The sequence below is a fragment of the Stegostoma tigrinum genome, chromosome 27 (assembly GCF_030684315.1).
Source record: "Stegostoma tigrinum isolate sSteTig4 chromosome 27, sSteTig4.hap1, whole genome shotgun sequence".
Lineage (NCBI taxonomy): Eukaryota > Metazoa > Chordata > Chondrichthyes > Orectolobiformes > Stegostomatidae > Stegostoma > Stegostoma tigrinum.
The window spans coordinates 9,025,513-9,044,863 of NC_081380.1; the positions used below are offsets into that span (position 1 = coordinate 9,025,513).

The following is a 19,351-nucleotide window of genomic DNA, read 5'->3' on the forward strand; positions in this document are numbered from 1 at the left end:
GGTGTCATCTGCAAACTTGGTGATAGTACATTCACTTTCCTCGTTCAAGTTATTAATATGTATTGTAAATAACTGTTGCTTTATCACTATCTCCTGTCGTTCTCCAATAGATACTAAAAATGCCCTCTTATCCCACCTGGCTAACTATCAGAAGACAATATCTATCGATGTTACTATACTGCCTTCAACACCATGGTGTCTTATTGAATAGCCTAATGCATGGTACCTTACAAAACATCTATTGAAAATTCATCTACTCCTTCCCGTTTACCTATGCCGCTCATTAGTTCCCATAAGAACAGCAGCAATGTCAGTCATGATGTAACCTTCATGAAGCCATGCTGACGCCTACTTGACTACATTGTACATTTCTAAGTGCTCTCATACTGCGTCTTTTACAATCAACTCTTAAAATTTTCTCAATGATGGATGTTACACTAACTAGCTAATAGTTAGCTTTTTGTGTGTCTCCCACCCTTTTTAAATAAGGCATGCTACACTGGCAGTTTTCCAATCCTGTGGGATTTTTCCAGAGTCTAAGGATTTTTGGAAAAATACTGATAGCGTATCCACCATCTCTGTGATTACTTCCTATACTGATATAGGGTGCAACCCATCACGTCCAGGGTACCTTTTGGCTTTTAGCCCCATTAGCTTACCTAGTACTTTTGTATTTTTGCTTCCACGAACCCACACTCAGCCATCCCTGACTGAGGTGATGGGGTTCAGTTGGTTCATTTGGCTGAACAGCTGGTTTGTGATGCAAAGTGATGCTAACAGCACTGGTTCTATTCCTGCAACATCTGAGGATACCATGAAGGACTCTCCTCACAACCTCTCCTATTGCCTGAGGCATAGCGATTCTCATTTTAAACCACTACCAGTCCGCTGGGACTGTGGTGACCTTCATTATAGCTATTAAATTTTACCCTTTTACATTTTTGTCCTTTGACCTTATTTGTTGCTTTCTGAAAACAAAATGTTAGTCGGCTGTGTCCCCTTCTGTCCTATTCTAGCACCTTAATTCAATAGCTGCCCTTCAATACAAACAGATCCTTTTGATTTCTAGCCTATGTGTCCCTTCTCCAGTAGCCTTCACCCTTCTTTATAGTTTAGTACCTGTCTATAGTCCTAGTTATTTTAGTTTTCAGGCCACGCTGTGAGTCATTATCCTTTCATCTTCTCACACAGAACCTATAAATTATAACTGATACTTTCAAACTGTCCTCCTCTGTCACAACAGTCTCATCCCCAACTTTATTTTTAAAAACTGATCAATTAATACTTATTTCCTTGTAATTCTATTTATCTAGGAAGCAGAGAGATCTGATGAAGCATATCTTCTTGCTATCTCGAGCAACTTGCTGTTTCTCCACATTTCTCTCACTTATCATGGAACTTTAAAACTTAGGAGACAGCCATTGCCTGATCATGTTGCATCAGTTCTTTGATAACAAAACTGATCATTTAGTTTCAGCCTTTTCACCTTAAATCTTAAAATGAATCCTCTCCAAATACATGTCTAATTGCCTCCTGAAGGTTCATTTGGATTCTGATGCTACAACTCCTTTAGGTTGTGTTCCAGAAAGATCTCCACCTCTGAAGTTTCATATCCACTATTTAATGCACTATGTTACAGATCGAGAACTGTACTATTTCACTTCCGGCTGCTGAATTCGATCCTTAACATCAATCTCCATTATAGAAACATACAAATAAAAAACACCATTCAGCCGTTTGAGCCTTCTCCAATATCATCACGGCTGATCATCTAATTCACTACTTCGTTCTCGCTTTCTCCATATACCCTTTGACCCTTTTAGCCCTTAGGGCTATATCTAACTCTTTCGTGAAAACATTCAATGTTTGACCTTGATAACAAAGTGTGGAGCTGGATGAACACAGCAGGCCAAGCAGCATCTCAGGAGCTTTTGTGCTCCTGAGATGCTGCTTGGCTTGCTGCGTTCATCCAGCTCCACACTTTGTTATCTTGGATTCTCCAGCATCTGCAGTTCCCATTATCACTGATACAATGTTTGACCTTAACCGCTTTCTGTAGCAGAGAATTCCACAGGCTCACCACTCTCTGGGTGAAGAAATTTCCCCTTATCTCAGGCGATAATTGGCTGACCCTCGCATCCTTACATTTTTGACCCCTGGTTCTGGACTCCCTGAAATTGGGAATAATCAGACTGAATCACCATTGGTAATGAAAGGTTCAGTAGTGGATCAGGAAACGCATTCAGGTGAAGAAAACCATTTGACTACTTCACCGTCTGCTGCATCTGCATGCTTACTTTCAATGACCAGTGTACAAGGACATCCGGGTCATCTTGTACCTCTCCCCTTCCTAAATTATCATCATACTGATCACTCTGTTTTTGCTACCAAATGGATAACCCCTCATTTAAAATATTATACTACATCTATCATGCAGTTGTCCATACACGCAACTTCACCGAATCACATTGAAACCTTGTGTTCAATCTCAGTGTAGTCAACTAACAGGTACTTCCAGCATAATTGGAGAACTCAGGGTGAATTCGCATTGTGTCGAATTGGATTCACAGTGCCACAGGCAAGTGTATGAAACCAAACTGTACCCAGTCTTTATCGATTGGTAAAAAAAAGTGTGGGATATGGGTGGCTTAAAGTGGTGTGAAAGTGACAAACTGCCTAAAATTAGATAAGATTAAAAAAACACTGAACAGAAAGACAAACGAGCCTCAAGCTTTAATCTGAACAAAGTAAATACATGCCACAGTATGTTCTCTTTTACCTAATCTCCATAACAAAACAATTGCTTCTTCATTAAATAGATGTTATGATCCAGTATGAAGGGGCCTACAACAAAGGAAAATCAGCTCCAGTTTCCCTTCATGAAATAACAGCTAATGGTGTAATTAGTAATTAAGCTAGCACTGAGGCTATTGACTCAATAGTAATCAAAAAACCACAGGAGTTTCAAGCTTAAATGATAGTAGCTTTTCACTCTGTGCAGATCACAATTATTGCTGAAATTTCAGAGTCATTCAGCATGGTAACAGATCCTTCAATCCCACTAGTCTATGCCAACCGTGTTCTGAAACTAAACAAGTCCCATCTGCTTGCATTTGGCCCATATTCCTCCATACCTTTCCTATTCATGTACTTTTCCAAATGTGCTTTAAATGTTGTAACTGTACATGCATCCACCATTTCCTCTGGCAGTTCATTCCATGCATGAACACTGTTTAAAAGAAGTTGCCTCTCGTGACCTTTTTAAAATCTTTATCCTCTCACCTTAAAAATACGTCCCCTAGTTTTTACCTCCCCTGCCATAGGGAAATGACGTTTGTTATTCACCTTATCTATTCCTCTCATGATTTTAAAAACTTCTATAAAAGGTCACCCCCTCAACCTTCTAAGCTCCAGTGGGGAAAAAAAAACTTATTTTTATAACTCAAATGCTCCATTCCCAGCAACATCCCGTTAAATCTTTTCTGAACCCTCTCCAGTTTAATAATATCCTTCCAAAGCAGGGTGACAAGAATTACACTCCAGAAAAAGCCAAACAAGCTTCCTGTACGACCTTACTATGACGTCCCAACTCCTACACTCAAAGGTCTGAGCAACAAAGGCAAGCGTGCTAAAAGTCTTCTGAACAACCCTGTCTACCTGTGATTCAAATTTCAAAGAACTATATACCCGAACCCCTCAAATCTTTCGGTTCAACAACACTATGTGGGGCCCGACCATTAATTGTATAAGTCCTACTGCCAAAACCTCGCATTTATCTAAATTAAACTCCATCTGCCCCTCCTCAGCCCATTGACCCAACTGATCAACATCCCTTTGAAATGTTAGATAACCTTCTTCATGTCCACTCTACTACCGATCTTGGTGTCATTCGCAAACTTACCAACCATGCCTCCTAAATTCTCATCCAAATAGATTTATATCAATGTCAAACAAAAAAGAGTCCTAGTACCGATCCCTGTGGAATAATGCTGGTCACAGGTTTCCAGTCTGAAAAACAATCCTCCATCACCAACCTCTGTCTCCTACCGTCAAGCCAATTTTGAATCCCATGAATCTATTTTACTAATTAGTCTACCATGCAGAACCTTCCAAAAGACTTTAATAGAAGTCCAAGTAAACAATGTTTACCCTCAATCTTTTTAGTTACTTCCTCAAAAAACTCAAATCATTTGTAAGACATGATTTCCCTCTCACAAAACCATGCTAACTACACCTAATCATTCCTCGCTTCTCCAAATGCATGTAAATCCTACCTTCTCAAACCACCCCCAAAAATTTACCCACCACCGATATCAGACACAGGTCTATAGTTCCCAGGCTTCTCCTGATAGCCTTTCTCAATAAAGGCACAACATTTGCTACACTCCAGTTCTTCTGCATCTTACCCAAGGTTATAGATGTTACAAATAATCCTGCAAGGAGTCCTGAAATTTCCTGCCTAACTTCTCACAAAGTCCTGGGATATGCTTGATCAATTCCTGGAGATTTATCCACTTTCATGTTTTATTTTAAGCCCTCTAGCACATCCTCTTCTGCAATGTGAACTGTTTTAAAAACATCAATTTATTTCCCCGAGTTCTCTAGACTCCATTTCTTTCTCCAGAGTAAAAACTGACATGAAATATTCATTTAATATCTCTCCCATCTCCTGAAGTTCAACGCAAAAATGACTTCATTGATTTTTGAGGGGGGCCCCCTCTCTCGTTGCTTTTAATGAACTTGTAGGATCTCTTTAGATTATCCTTATCTGTTAAGGCTGTCTCATATCCCCTCTTTGCATTCCAGATTTTCCTCTTAACACACTTCAAGAAATTCATTTGATCCCAGTTGTCCATATGCAACACATGATTCATTTTTAGAATCTCAATCTTTTTTCATCCATTGTTCCCTAATCTTACCACTTTGCCTCAATAACAGGAACATAACGAGAATTCAGGGGCATTATCACATTTTTGAAAGCCTTCCACTTGTCACATTTCCCTTTTGTGCAAACAGTCTATTCCAGTTAACTTTTGAAAGTTCTTGTCTCATATCATTAAAATTTGTCTTACTCCGAGTAAGAACTTCAAATTTTTATGAAGGTTTATCTGTTTCCTCAACTATTTTAAAACTAATGATCTCTAGTCCAAAATGTTCCCTGACTAACATTGCAGTTACTTGCCCTTCCTTATTTCCTAACAGAAGGTCAAGTTTTGCTCCTTGTCTAGTAGGAATGTTGATAAAGAAAATTTTCAACACATTTCACAAATTCCCCACCATCCAAACTTTTGACACTGCATCAGCCCACTTTTGTACTCAATAGGTACAATTAGTTTAGTTTTATTGGCATTCAATAAGAGGGGAAGCTAATACTGGGTGAATGGTTTTCTGACACGTCCAGGCTTTCTTTTAAAAGTGACTTAGAAACATCATTTAAAAAAGAATCCCCAGTATTTGGCAATTTTCTCCACAGAACCTTGTAGGTCTTCCAGGAAGTCACATCAGCTACAGCTATTTCTATAGATGCCTTCCAATGTTGCTCACTTTTCATTACTGGGAGAAACCAGTTCATGATTTTTAAGTACTGGTCAAATGAGAAAGGATCAAGCCACAGGCTGCCAGCCATCTGTCAGGAACATTTCTCAAAGCATAACTGTACAGTTTGTCTCAATGAATTTCTGCACCATTCTGCTATCTCATTCTTGTCACAATTTCCCCTTCAATCCAGTTTTGATACTCAATAAGTAAATTTTAATTGTTTCCAGTTTAGCTCTTCCTAACATTTCTGTGGAAACTTACTGCAATTTTCTACATAAATTTGAGAATGTCAACTCTGCAACATAAATATAAGTGACAATGCCACATCGTGGTAATAGGAAGGTACTACAATATACTGAGAAATTAATAGCTATATGACAAAAATGGTTAGTCTTCACCATGGTGCTCCAATAGCTAGCTCATGCTAATAGTTGTCAAATATGATAGTTTATATTATAAATGCAAAATCTTCAAAAATAATGTGCACCTAGTCCTGGTGTTAAATTTGGTAGGACCTGGAGAAAACCCCTACTTCCTACTAGCATTACTAGACCATTTGGGTGGATATTTGCCCCAATAGACGCCAGCAATTGTCAGGAATCTTTCAATCAACAGTTGGTTTTTGTCTTTGCTACGTAACCCAGCCATAGCATCCGCTTCCTGTTTCCAGATTCCTGGTTATGGATAGACATAAAGTGGTATGAGGTACCAGATCTATCAAAGAAAGAATTTCTGGTTAAAGGGAATCCAGTAGGCATCGATATAGTCTATTCAATTTGATTCAGCATTCATAGGAATGAATGGGGACCTGGAATGGATGCATCCCAAATTTTGGACTTGGATCTAGCATGGGATCTGAAAAATGGAAGTGAGGCAGTATATGCAAAGATCACGAAGAATAGCCTACTCTCTTACACCAAGCAGGATGGGTGGAAATGTGCAAGGAGTGAGCAGAAAGGATGAGTTGCCTTGAAAATGGATATCGTGCCCAAGAATTTCAAGAATCTTAAAAAGACAGGAAAGGGAAGTATAACAATCCATTCAGTCTCCAAGATCCACATTCTGACTTTCCAAGCATTCTTTTGCATAACACTTCGACCACACATCTTTCAGCTTCATTCATTCTTTTCTCTCCAGGCACCATGGGAGGCGATGACCTAGTGGTATTATCGCAGGACTGTTCATCCAGAGACCAAGATAACATTCTGGGGATTCAGGTTCAAATGCTGCCATGGCAGATGGCAGAATCAGAAATCAATAAAATATGTGGAATTAAGAATCTAATGATGGCCATTAATCATTGTTAATTGTTGGAAAAAGCCATCTGGTTCACTCATGTCCTTTACGAAAGAAAGCTGCCATCTTAACCTGCCCTAGACTACTTGTGACTCCAGACCCACAGCAATGTAGTTGACTCCGAACTGCCTTCTGGGCAATTAGGGATGGGCAATAAATGCTGCCTAGCCAGCAATGTCCTCATCCTATTAAATGAATAAAGAAATAAACCTCCTCATATTCATAGAACATAGAACATAGAACAGTACAGCACAGAACAGGCCCTTCAGCCGACAATGTTGTGCCGACCATTGATCCTCATGTATGCACCCTCAAATTTCTGTGACCATATACATGTCCAGCAGTCTCTTAAATGACCCCAATGACCTTGCTTCCACAACTGCTGCTGGCAACGCATTCCATGCTCTCACAACTCTCTGCGTAAAGAACCTGCCTCTGACATCCCCTCTATACTTTCCACCAACCAGCTTAAAACTATGACCCCTCGTGCTAGCCATTTCTGCCCTGGGAAATAGTCTCTGGCTATCAACTCTATCTATGCCTCTCATTATCTTGTATACCTCAATTAGGTCCCCTCTCCTCCTCCTTTTCTCCAATGAAAAGAGACCGAGCTCAGTCAACCTCTCTTCATAAGATAAGCCCTCCAGTCCAGGCAGCATCCTGGTAAACCTCCTCTGAACCCTCTCCAAAGCATCCACATCTTTCCTATAATAGGGCGCCCAGAACTGGACGCAGTATTCCAAGTGCGGTCTAACCAAAGTTTTATAGAGCTGCAACAAGATCTCACGACTCTTAAACTCAATCCCCCTGTTAATGAAAGCCAAAACACCATATGCTTTCTTAACAACCCTGTCCACTTGGGTGGCCATTTTAAGGGATCTATGTATCTGCACACCAAGATCCCTCTGTTCCTCCACGCTGCCAAGAATCCTATCCTTAATCCTGTACTCAGCTTTCAAATTCGACCTTCCAAAATGCATCACCTCGCATTTATCCAGGTTGAACTCCATCTGCCACCTCTCAGCCCATTTCTGCATCCTGTCAATGTCCCGCTGCAGCCTACAACAGCCCTCTACACTGTCAACGACACCTCCGACCTTTGTGTCGTCTGCAAACTTGCTGACCCATCCTTCAATTCCCTCGTCCAAGTCATTAATAAAAATTACAAACAGTAGAGGCCCAAGGACAGAGCCCTGTGGAACTCCACTCACCACTGACTTCCAGGCAGAATATTTTCCTTCTACTACCACTCGCTGTCTTCTGTTGGCCAGCCAATTCTGTATCCAAGCAGCTAAGTTCCCCTGTATCCCATTCCTCCTGACCTTCTGAATGAGCCTACCATGGGGAACCTTATCAAATGCCTTACTGAAGTCCATATACACCACATCCACAGCTCGTCCCTCATCAACCTTTCTAGTCACATCCTCAAAAAACTCGATAAGGTTTGTAAGGCATGACCTACCCCTCACAAAGCCGTGTTGACTGTATTTGATCAAGCCATGCTCTTCCAGATGGTCATAAATCTTATCCCTCAGAATCCTTTCTAACACCTTGCAGACGACAGACGTGAGACTTACCGGTCTATAATTGCCGGGGATTTCCCTATTTCCTTTCTTGAAGAGAGGAATTACATTTGCCTCTCTCCAGTCCTCAGGTACGACTCCAGTGGAGAGCGAGGATGCAAAGATCTTCGCAAGTGGCGAAGCAATTGCATTTCTCGCTTCCCAAAGCAGCCGAGGACAAATCTGATCCGGGCCTGGCGACTTGTCAATCTTAATGTTTGACAAAATTTTCAGCACATCAGCTTCGTCTATCTCTATCCATTCCAGCATGCACACCTGCTCTTCAAAGGTTTCATTCACTACAAAGTTCGTTTCTTTCGTAAAGACAGAAGCAAAAAACTCATTTAGGGCTTCCCCTACCTCCTCAGGCTCCACACACAAGTTCCCTATGCTATCCCTGATCGGCCCTACTCTTTCTTTGACCATTCTCTTATTCCTCACGTAAGTGTAAAATGCCTTTGTGTTTTCCCGGATTCCTTCTGCCAAGCCTTTCTCGTGCCCCCTCCTGGCTCTCCTCAGACCATTTTTGAGCTCCTTCCTTGCCTGCGTGTAATCCTCTCTAGCTGAACTTGACCCTAGCTTCCTCCACCTTATGTAAGCTACCTTCTTCCTTTTCACTAGAAGCTCCACCGCTCTCGTCATCCAAGGTTCCTTAATCTTACCCCTTCTTGCCTGTCTCAGGGGGACATATTTACTCATCACTCCCAACAACTGTTCCTTAAACCGTCTCCACATGTCTATAGTTCCCTTACCATGGAACAACTGCTCCCAGTCCATGCTTCCTAACTCATGTCTAATCGCATCATAGTTTCCTCTTCCCCAATTAAATATCCTCCCATTCTTCCTAATCCTCTCCTTCTCCATAGCTATGTAGAATGTGAGGCAGTTATGGTCACTATCACCAAAATGCTCTCCCACCACAAGATCTGATACCTGCCCCGGCTCGTTTCCGAGCACCAAGTCTAGAATGGCCTCTCCCCTCGTCGGCCTGTCAACGTACTGCGTTAGGAAACCCTCCTGAACACACCTTACAAAAACAGCTCCATTCAAATCTTCTGCTCGAAGGAGGTTCCAATCAATATTAGGAAAGTTAAAGTCACCCATTACAACAACCCTACTGTGTGCACACTTTTCCAAAATCTGTCGACCTATGCTTTCTTCAATCTCCCTGCTGCTATTGGGGGGCCTGTAGTAAACCCCTAACGAGGTGACTACTCCCTTGCTGTTCCTAATTTCCACCCATACTGACTCAGTAGGCAGATCTTCCTCGACAAAGGAAGCTTCTGTAGCTGTGATACCCTCTCTGATTAGTAGTGCTACACCCCCTCCTCTTTTTCCCCCCTCCCTATTCTTTTTAAATGTTCTAAACCCTGGAACATCCAGCAACCATTCCTGCCCATGAGAAACCCATGTCTCTGTTATGGCCACAACATCATAGCACCAGATACTGATCCATGCTCTAAGTTCATCACTTTTATTCCTGATACTCCTTGCATTAAAGCAAACACACTTTAACCGATCCCTTGGTTCCTTCCCAGGAAAATCCTTCCCACTAGCTGGTCTACCTCTTGCTACTGCCTCACCTGCATCAACGCTCACCTCTGGTATACAGCTCAGGTTTCCACCCCCCTGCCATACTAGTTTAAACCCTCTCGAACTACTCGAGCAAACCTTCCACCCAGGACATTGGTCCCCTTCCAGTTCAGATGCAACCCGTCTGAATAGCTAACAGTAACACTCACCCTCGCTTTTCTATCCTCTCGTGGTCATGCCTCACAATTATCCTTTCCACCCATTCACACCAGCATGGTGTGGTTTCTGCTGCTGTTGCTTCTGCTGCTGTTGCTTCTGCTACTGGCTTTGTTCCTTGGAGAACCAAGACTGATAACTGTGAAATGCAGATCAAGGGGAGTGAAGCAGATAATAGGTAAACAGACTTCCAACTAATCGGAAATCATGTGTCAAGCAGTGACAGCACACTCAGAAAAAAAAATGCAGGGAGTGTAAGCTTCTCATGTAAGCAGTGGTAATGCTCTTCAGTTTACTTTCCAAGGCTTCCTGGACTATCAGAAGCATTCCCCATTGTGTTCAGGAACTCCACAGAAATTTCCTGAAAGTTGAAAATCTACCTAGGATAAACTTGAAAAGGGATATGATCATGTCAGATGGTTAACCCTTTGCCACTCTGCAGGACTTTACTTTCCTACCCTGCACCCAACTGCCCATGGCAGTCAAAATTCTACCCTTTATTCTTCAAGACTGAACAAACAATCAAAACGAGCAACTGGAAAACAACTGGCAGCCACAGAAATGTGCCCAGCAGACAGAAATGCTTTTGCTAGGAAGGCTGGGGAGAAGAAAGTTCAAAGAAGCAAAGGTAGCAAATACAAAAAAGTACAATAAAAGCTTCAGATTTAACTTGTAGGAAGAGGCAGTGGTAAGAAAACTCTTGGATATTCTTAAATACTATTTGTAAAATGAAGTGTAAATATTTCTCTAAGTAAACACGTTATCCAATACTTAATTTTCCAGAAATGATACTACAGCTTTTTTCATTAATTTATCCAATGTAGTAAACAATGTTCAAAAAGTATGGGGTGACTGTGTATCACCATATTAGAAACATTAGCCACATTAGAGATCCAACTTCTATAGCAAGGTACTTAGATTACTTATGGGAGCAAAGAAACCCCCATAACAACGTGGGGCAAATCTGAACAAAAGGGATCATTCCAGATTTGCTACACTACTTATACGGTTTAGGGTAAACTCCAAACTCCATAAAAAGCTACACAAATATCTCCAAATATAGGTTAAGTTGAAATTTCAAACCAAATACCTTGTGTTTTGATTTCTTCCTTAGAATACTTTTACTGACAACTGGTGCTTCTGAACAACTCCTCTTTGTAGTCCTGGGTTCCACTTTCATGTCATTTCTACCAGCTTTGTTGCAACACTTAGCCTTCTGAGCTGTTTGTCTTTCTTTTCCAAGCTGAATTTTCAAACTTTTACTGGAAACATCTTCAGTGTCATTCTTTGAAATTTCAGAAGTGACTTGCTTTCTGCTCTTAGTGGTACCATGTGCAGTAAGAAACCTAGTGCTTCTGGTTGGAGGTATTGCAACGGAGGTCTGAGAACTCAGCAAATCTTTTCTACTAGACCCTTTTAGGACCTATATACAAACAGGAAATGTGTGAAGTAGCACCACTTAAAAGAGGAAACAATCAATATCACAGCAAACTGTCACTATCGCATATAATCAAGAAATTACACTACGATTCTATTTTGGGTCCTTTTGTGCAGGAAGTGCCAGCACTCAGAAACTTAATGAAACTGAGCAATAAACAATACTAACTATAATTGTCATATGCGGTCTATGAATACATTTCATCAGGCTGGTTCTTAGTGGTTGCATCTGTTTAGGAGGAATCATTCAATATACAGGGGGCAAGAGCCTTGCTTTTCTACCTTAGCAGCTATTTTGGAATGAAGGAGTCAAATCTCAAAAGGTAAAACACAATAAATATTAGAGATGAACATTGGTTGAAACTTAAAAGTGAGATTCTATCAAGAATACTTATCCAGACACTAAAATGTGGTCTTTTTTCAACTGGATTTCTTCATATTGCAAACAAATTATCTATATGGATCAACACCAAAACAACTATAGCTGAGTTAACCTGAAGGTGGTGGAAAGTAAGATACAAGAAAGTTAAACACAGCTATAAAAGGACAATTGGCTAGTTAGGAGTTTTGGAAAGAACGAGTATAAATTGGGGAAGTGTGCAAGTATCTGACCAGTTTGGCAGGAAGGATGGAAAAGCATAATATTTTAAAAAGATGAGAATATTATGATTCAAGAGATTTGGATATCCTCACACAAATCAAATAAAGTTAACATGCAGGTACATCAAGCACTAAGAAGGCAATGATATGTCAAGCTTTTATTAAAAGGGGACTGCAGTATAAAGAAATGATGTCCTTCTGCAATTATAGAGGACACCTGTAAAACCACATCTTGGTTTACAGACTACAATTTTGGTCTCCTTACCAAAGAAAGGATTAATTCCTTTGAAATCCTTAAAAGGATTTGTAACACGTTTATTAGATTGACTCCTATTAGGGCAGGTTGAGTAGAATGAGGGGATGACCTAATGTAGTTTAGAAAATTCTTAAGGGGGCTTAACAGAGTAGGTGCTGAAAAAAAAAGTCTTCCCAACTAGGGTGTCTAGAACTAGAAAACCAGCAGTGTTCCTCAGGGATCGGAGCTGGGTCCACTATAGTTCATTATTTATATAAATGATTTGGACCAGAACATAGGAAACATGGTTAATAAGTTTGCGAATGACACCAAAATTGGTTTAACGAACAGTGCAAATTATCTGGAGTACAAAGGGATCTTGATTATCTGGGCCAGAGGACCAAAAACAAAAAAATGACAGAAGGAGTTTAGAATAGATTAGAATCCCTAGTGTGGAAACAGGCCCTTCGGCCCAATGAGTCCACACCAACCCTCTGGAGCATCCCACCCAGACCCATCCCCCTGTAACCTAACTAACCTACACATCCTTGAACACTATATAGATAATTTAACACGGCCAATCTACCTAACCTGCACATCTTTGGACTGTGGGAGGAAACGGGAGCACCCGGTGGAAACCCACGCAGACACAGGGAGAACGTGCAAACTCCACACAGGCAGTCGCCCGAGGCTGGAATTGAACCCGGGTCCCTGGCACTCTGAGGCAGCAGTGCTAACCATTGAGCCACAGGTAAATTTGAGATGTTGCATTTTGGCAAGACAAACCAAGGCAGGACATACTCCCCAGGGCCCTACCACAAATTGTATGTCAAACAGAGACACCTAGGGATACAAGTGCATAGTTCCCTGAAAGTGGCATCAAAAGATAGACGGGGAGGTGAAGGAGGCATTTGGCACGCTTGCCTTCATAGGTCATTGCACCAAGTACAGGAGTTAGGATGTCATTGTTACAGCTGTACAAGACATTGATAATGCCACATTTAGAGTACTGCAAATAATTCTGGTCACTCTGCTATGGGAAGGATGTTATTAAACTGGAAAGGGAGCAAAACTAAAAGGAAGGTTTGAATTATAAGGAGAGGGCGGAACCTTTTTCTCCCTTGGAGTGTAGGAAGCCGAAGAATGACCTAATAGAGGTTTATAAAATCATGAAGGGCATAGAGAAGGTGAGTAGCCAAGGTCTTTTCCCCAGAAAAGTAGGGGAGTTAAAAACTAGAGGGAATAGATTTAGGGTGTGAAGGGAAATATATAAAAGTGACTTGGGGCAATGTTTCCACAGATAAGATGTTACATATATGGAACAAGCTGCCAGAAGTGGTCGAAGCAGGTACAGTTATAACATTTAAAAAAATATTTGGACAGGTACATGAATAATTTTAGAGGGATACGGGCCAAACGCGGGCAAATGGGCCTCATTCAGTTCACATGGATGAGTTGGGCTGAAGGGCCTCCTTCCATGCTGTATGAATCTATATACTCAGAATGTGGATTAGCCGTTTAAAATGGAGACGGGGAGAAATTTATTCACTTAAACAATTGTAAATCTTTGGAATTCTCTACCCCACAGAGCGGCGGATGGTCAGTCATTGACTTCGATCTTAAATACGCTCAATGAACTTCTGGTTACTTAGGGAATTAAAAGGACCTGGCAGTACAGTAGGCAAGTGAATATGGAGGTTAAGTCATGATCTTATTGAATAGTGGAGAAGACTCAAGCAGTTCTATCACGTTCTTCAGTTCCGACTTCTTAAGTATTTAAGATAACGTCAACAGTGATCATCCAGCAAAACTGAAGGATGGGTGAGGGGTAACTTTAAAGAACAACCTGCTAAAAGAAAAACATCAAGACTTTGCTGTCAATACAGGAAATAAAAGAACAAAGGACCATTCTGCAAGCAGTGTGTACATGTAGCAGGCAATTGGTGATCACTACTCCATGGAATACATAAAATTTCTGCATGCTACATTGTACCAATAGCTTCTCCAGTTTGGATTTGTCTCAAGACAAGAAGTAACTGAAGAAAATAAATCCCTAAAATTATACAACAGAACACATTAGTCCTTACATCAGTGTGATTAGCTTTCTTTCCATCCTCATCTTTACTTTCTGCTGCATCAGACGATCCCTGCTTGTCTTGCTGGAGTAAGGAGTTCACAAATTCTCTAGCTATCATTTCCACCTAAAAAGGAAATTAAATGAGTACAAGGGGGTGAAAGAAAACAGGCTCTATCCACAGAGTTGCAGGTTATCAGAATATAGAAACAGAAGCAGGTCATTTAGTATCTCAGTCTTCTTCTGCTACTCATTGATATCATTGATCTGTGACCTAACTTCTGACCTTTTCCCTTCTTGGTCCAGTGATCAAAGAGAGGTTAAAAATTTAATATGGAGTTAACATAAATTGCCATTGCAGAAGAATGTTCCAAACTTTGATCACATTTTGTGTATTGTACTGCTTCTATATTTAACTCTTGAAAGATTTGATTTCAGATTTTATACTTCCTACTTGCTTCCTTATCCTAGATTTCCCAACCAGAAAGCGCAGCTTAAAATTAAATGTGGTAAAGACTACGGTCACAACAGATTCAACAATGTAAGACTACAAACATTTGGTTTGTTCAAAACATCAACTAAATGATTTGGCATTTTGAACTTTCATACAACTCTATGCTGTAATTACTGTCCCAAGTCCTTTTTCAATGGCAACAGACTCTGTGGTATCAAATTACTCAATCTGTCAAAAATGTTCTCAGATCTAATATTGTTGCAAGTCTATTCAGCTAGTTTCAACTAGGCCCATTTACCTCTCCCCATGGAAAACAGACATCAAACGGTCTTCAGGTAACTGACTAAGTTGCCAGCTGTTTTTACATTTGAAAGGTAATTCTACAGACCAGGCACATTCATCTTAAGCGGTTTCATCTGTGTCTCATCATGAAATTTTAAGACTGCCCCTCTCTCTCAGGATGTTAAGCAATAGATCAGAGGAGGCTGGAGGACTCGCATGCAGTAATTGCTTTTTAAATCTTTCCACTTGCCTTTGGACAAAGAAATCCTTCTATACTGTGTTAGGGATTAAGAATCATGAAAGTAAAACGTAAGAACATTTTCTTCCTCAAACTTAACTAGCATGTGATCTAATGGAGAAGGATGGGCAAAAACAAAACCACCCAGATTTGAAAGAACTATGTCCACATAGTGATCAACCTAATGTTTTAACAAATTAGTAAGCTCCCCTTGTCTCCTTTCAATGAATTGACTGAGAAATGAACTGTTTCAACTGAATTCTGAATGTAGGTAGTCAAGAATACACAGCTATAGGAGTCACAATTACTAATATTTTAAATGATAAGCCTTCCAGTGATTCAGGAAGAATTCTTATCCTGAAGATAAGTCATCCTTAACTCATCTACAGGAGCAACTGTCTGCTTAAAAAATATTTCTAAAACAATACACTTCCTAAGTTAGCAATTGTTATTTGCAAAATTCCAAGTTGTTAATTCAAATATTAAGAATACACGTTAAGAAGGTTGAAAAATGAAATTAAAATTGTTATGTTTGGTGTGTAGATATAGCATTCAACGATATTTATTCTAGAACGCTGAGTACAAGGAAACAACTAAGCAATTGGTTAGTACTGAAGAACGGCATGAGACAACCCCAACACATGGACCCATAGAGTGATGAGAAGTTGGGTTTGCTTAATTATTCCACTGAAATGTCCAATGCCAACAGGCATAATGAGGAACACTGAAACCATGCTGGAGCATAATAAAAGAGATTGATATCAATATTAAATTGTAGCAGCATATTTACTGTGAATAATTTAGAACAGATTACGAGCATTCTGCCTTTAAATGTCATAACAACCAAATCAATTCCTTCATCTATTTAACAAAAACAAATTGCAAGGATCACAGATGACACGCAGGAAAGGGACAAAAAAAAACTTACTCTCCACTTTGTGAATTCTTTCAGAGAGTTTGGACCATATTTTATTTCAGCAATTGCACATTTCACAAAGTCTTTTTTAATAGCATTGATCTCAGCAGCTGTTGGGAGGAGTTTAGAGAACCGGATCCTGTAATTTTTCTCCCAAAAATTAGTTACCTGTAGAAAATCAAAACAAAGGACTGATACTCTGAAAATGCAAACTGACATATTCTTTCAGGAGTGTTAAGGCTGGTTTAGGAACATACCAATATTTGAGAGGGAAAACAACACAGGAACTGTGCATGAAAAATCAGTTAAAATTGTGAATTTAAAAGGTCTAACCATGTATTGTATATACACACCTTGTAACAATACAAAATAATAAAAAATCTAATATGTACTTAACAACATTACCTCACTATCTACTTTCTGATGTATTGAGGATTTATTGTAAATTTCTGAACTAGAGACTAACAGTGCTAACTCTTAAAATCAATTTAAATCAAGCCCTAGCTTCATCAAGGAAAAAAACTGTTATTTTAATGCCATGCACTCACTTGAGACATTAGCTTCTGGCTGTTGATGAACTTCAGATGATTTGCAGTGGACGTTATATCTTTACCATTGAGTTGTCGAAGATTGGGCAGCAGGTACATTACCTTGTAATTGTCACAGATCTGGAAAGAAATAAAAGATTTACATGTCAGCTATGCAACAGTATTACAAAATCGTGAGATAATAATATACAGAATTCTTCCTTTAATGTTTTTTCTTCATTACTGATAATTATTTATCTATAGGACTCTAGATAAAAAACATAAAAAGAGATAAAACCAAATAAAATACGACTTATAAATCAACTCATTTCCATTGGGGCATCACAACACTAGTAGGACAATGAAAAAGACAGCAGAAATGCATTAAATAGACAAGTGATAAAATAAGATGATTTTCTGGTTCTGCAAAAGAACCATTTATGTAGCCATTTAAAACAGAAAGTTATGCAAATAATTGAAACTATGTCAAGAGTTTATCGCAAATCATATTGTTTTCAAACTCAATGTGTTTTCAATTACTTACTGTTAAGTACAAGTTATCTTCACAATTGAGATCCTCAAGATTCTTAAACTGGTTCAGTGTTGTAATTTGTTCCATATCATTATTGGCACAGTTGAGAAGCCTCAGGTTGGTAAGTCCCAGATTGTTTGGAATTTCTGTCAGCAGATTTCCAGACACATCAAGTTCCTCCAATGTCCGTAGCTGGGAAAATAACTTTGGATCTAAGTCACTGGTTTTCAAATTCAAGTTGGAAAGACTGAATAAAAACAGGGGGGGAAAAATATTGACCGATTAAATCTGAACAACAACTAAGTTATCAATTCCACTGAAATTTGCTCAAGATCTACGCAAGTAGTTTCCTGTGTTGCATGTCAATTTGCTTCAACAGACATGCATTTCATTTGTACTTCACAGGTGCATATTTTAGCACTTGCTTTTACATTAAATATATTTACAAAGGCATAATAAAAGTAAATTGTTCTACAGCTTTAACTTCAACTATCAAAATAATGCCTGTCTATAATCACCCTACCATAACAATCCAGTATCCATTAATTAAAGACATAAAACAAAATCTGGGATCAATCATAAATGATTTATGAAACTACTGTTATTTTTCCATAGCTGAAAGTCAATTCAAAGTCACACATAAAACCACAAATTTACCCAAGTGACTTTAATAGAGAATCAAAATTGAAAATACTGCAGCCATCTTTATGATGATGTTTGGACAGTCTTTTATTTACTGATACATATGAGGTGCAAATTACTTTCAGAATGTTTTATGAGAAAATTGTAATGGTACATCTATTATACTTACTTGATTTTCTTGATTTGACCCAAATTGGAGCATTTTGGGGTTCCTCTTTGAAGCAACAGTTCTTTTGTGATCTTTGTCATTCTTTAAATTGTTTTCTAGATATCCAGAAGTCTGTTCAGAGATATTATCCCTTCACTCACTCAAATCTAAGCAACAAAGAGCAAACATATTGCATTGGAAGGTCTGTAAAGCAATGTCCAGTCAAAGTTATTAGACAAAACCAAGTTCTCCCAGTCTGAAAATTAATTAAGTAATTTAGTAGAAGTGTATTAAGGTCTAAAGAACTGAAATTCCAACTGTTTCCAGACATCTTTGCAGTGATTGTTACTGCTGAGTTCACGATAATTAGGTCTAAAGATTTTGCTACAGCAAGGGATCAAGATGGGAACAATAGATTTGTGCCTCAATGTATTAAATGGAAAAGCCACACTGCCATTAAAGACACCAAGCCTAATAAATTATCGAGTTTTGAGAAGATTTGTAGCTCAGGTTGAGGTTCTGGATGTGAGTTTGCTCGCTGAGCTGGAAGGTTAGTTTTCAGACGTTTCGTCACCATTCTAGGTAATAAATTATAGTACCCAACACTGAACAGAACACGATTTAAACATACAATTAATTTTAATAATTTTAGAGGTCAAAGACATTCTAGTACTGGTTTATAGAATCGCTATTAGTGTTAATTATTGGTGCTTAGTTTCTTAATTTTTAAAAATGGTTTATTCATGCCCTTTTCAGTGAAGCTCTACATACCATTTTTGTTTGTACTGTTGCAGGTACAGTTTCCTAGGATGAACAGATTCCTCAATAAAATCATTTTTGTGCTCTCTCAGAACAAAAACATTATTCGACAGGAATTCAGAATTTCAAAAACCATCAATGTCTATGGACAAGTGCAGGTTCCAAGTACGATCAGGTTAAAGTTTGCATTTTATGTTTGAACAGATGAAGCCATGGAATGTTATTTCTACATGATTGCATTAAAAAGAATCCATCTATAATCTAAATCCGTACCTTCCTAAACCTAATTATTCATATTTTAAGTAAATAAAGAGGACGACAGAAGTGCCACCACTTTCATTGTTTTCTACAGCACCCCTTAA

General features: G+C 39.2%; 1 protein-coding gene across 4 annotated transcripts in view; it reads right to left on the reverse strand.

Moving 5' to 3' along the window:
* Nucleotides 1-19,351, reverse strand: part of lrwd1 (leucine-rich repeats and WD repeat domain containing 1) — a 127,515-nt gene that overhangs the window by 31,834 nt on the left and 76,330 nt on the right. For 3 of the 4 annotated variants that reach the window (XM_059655491.1, XM_048557209.2, XM_048557210.2), the window contains exons 2-7: nt 18,252-18,397; nt 17,453-17,687; nt 16,930-17,049; nt 16,394-16,549; nt 14,505-14,618; nt 11,236-11,568 (exon numbers count right to left, since the gene is read on the reverse strand). In XM_059655491.1, coding sequence (XP_059511474.1) covers nt 11,236-11,568; nt 14,505-14,618; nt 16,394-16,549; nt 16,930-17,049; nt 17,453-17,687; nt 18,252-18,331 — 1,038 coding nt within the window. In that variant the 5' untranslated portion in view covers nt 18,332-18,397. Of the gene's footprint in view, nt 1-11,235; nt 11,569-14,504; nt 14,619-16,393; nt 16,550-16,929; nt 17,050-17,452; nt 17,688-18,251; nt 18,398-19,351 lie in introns of those variants that run through there. The other variant, XM_048557211.2, reaches the window with a different exon arrangement.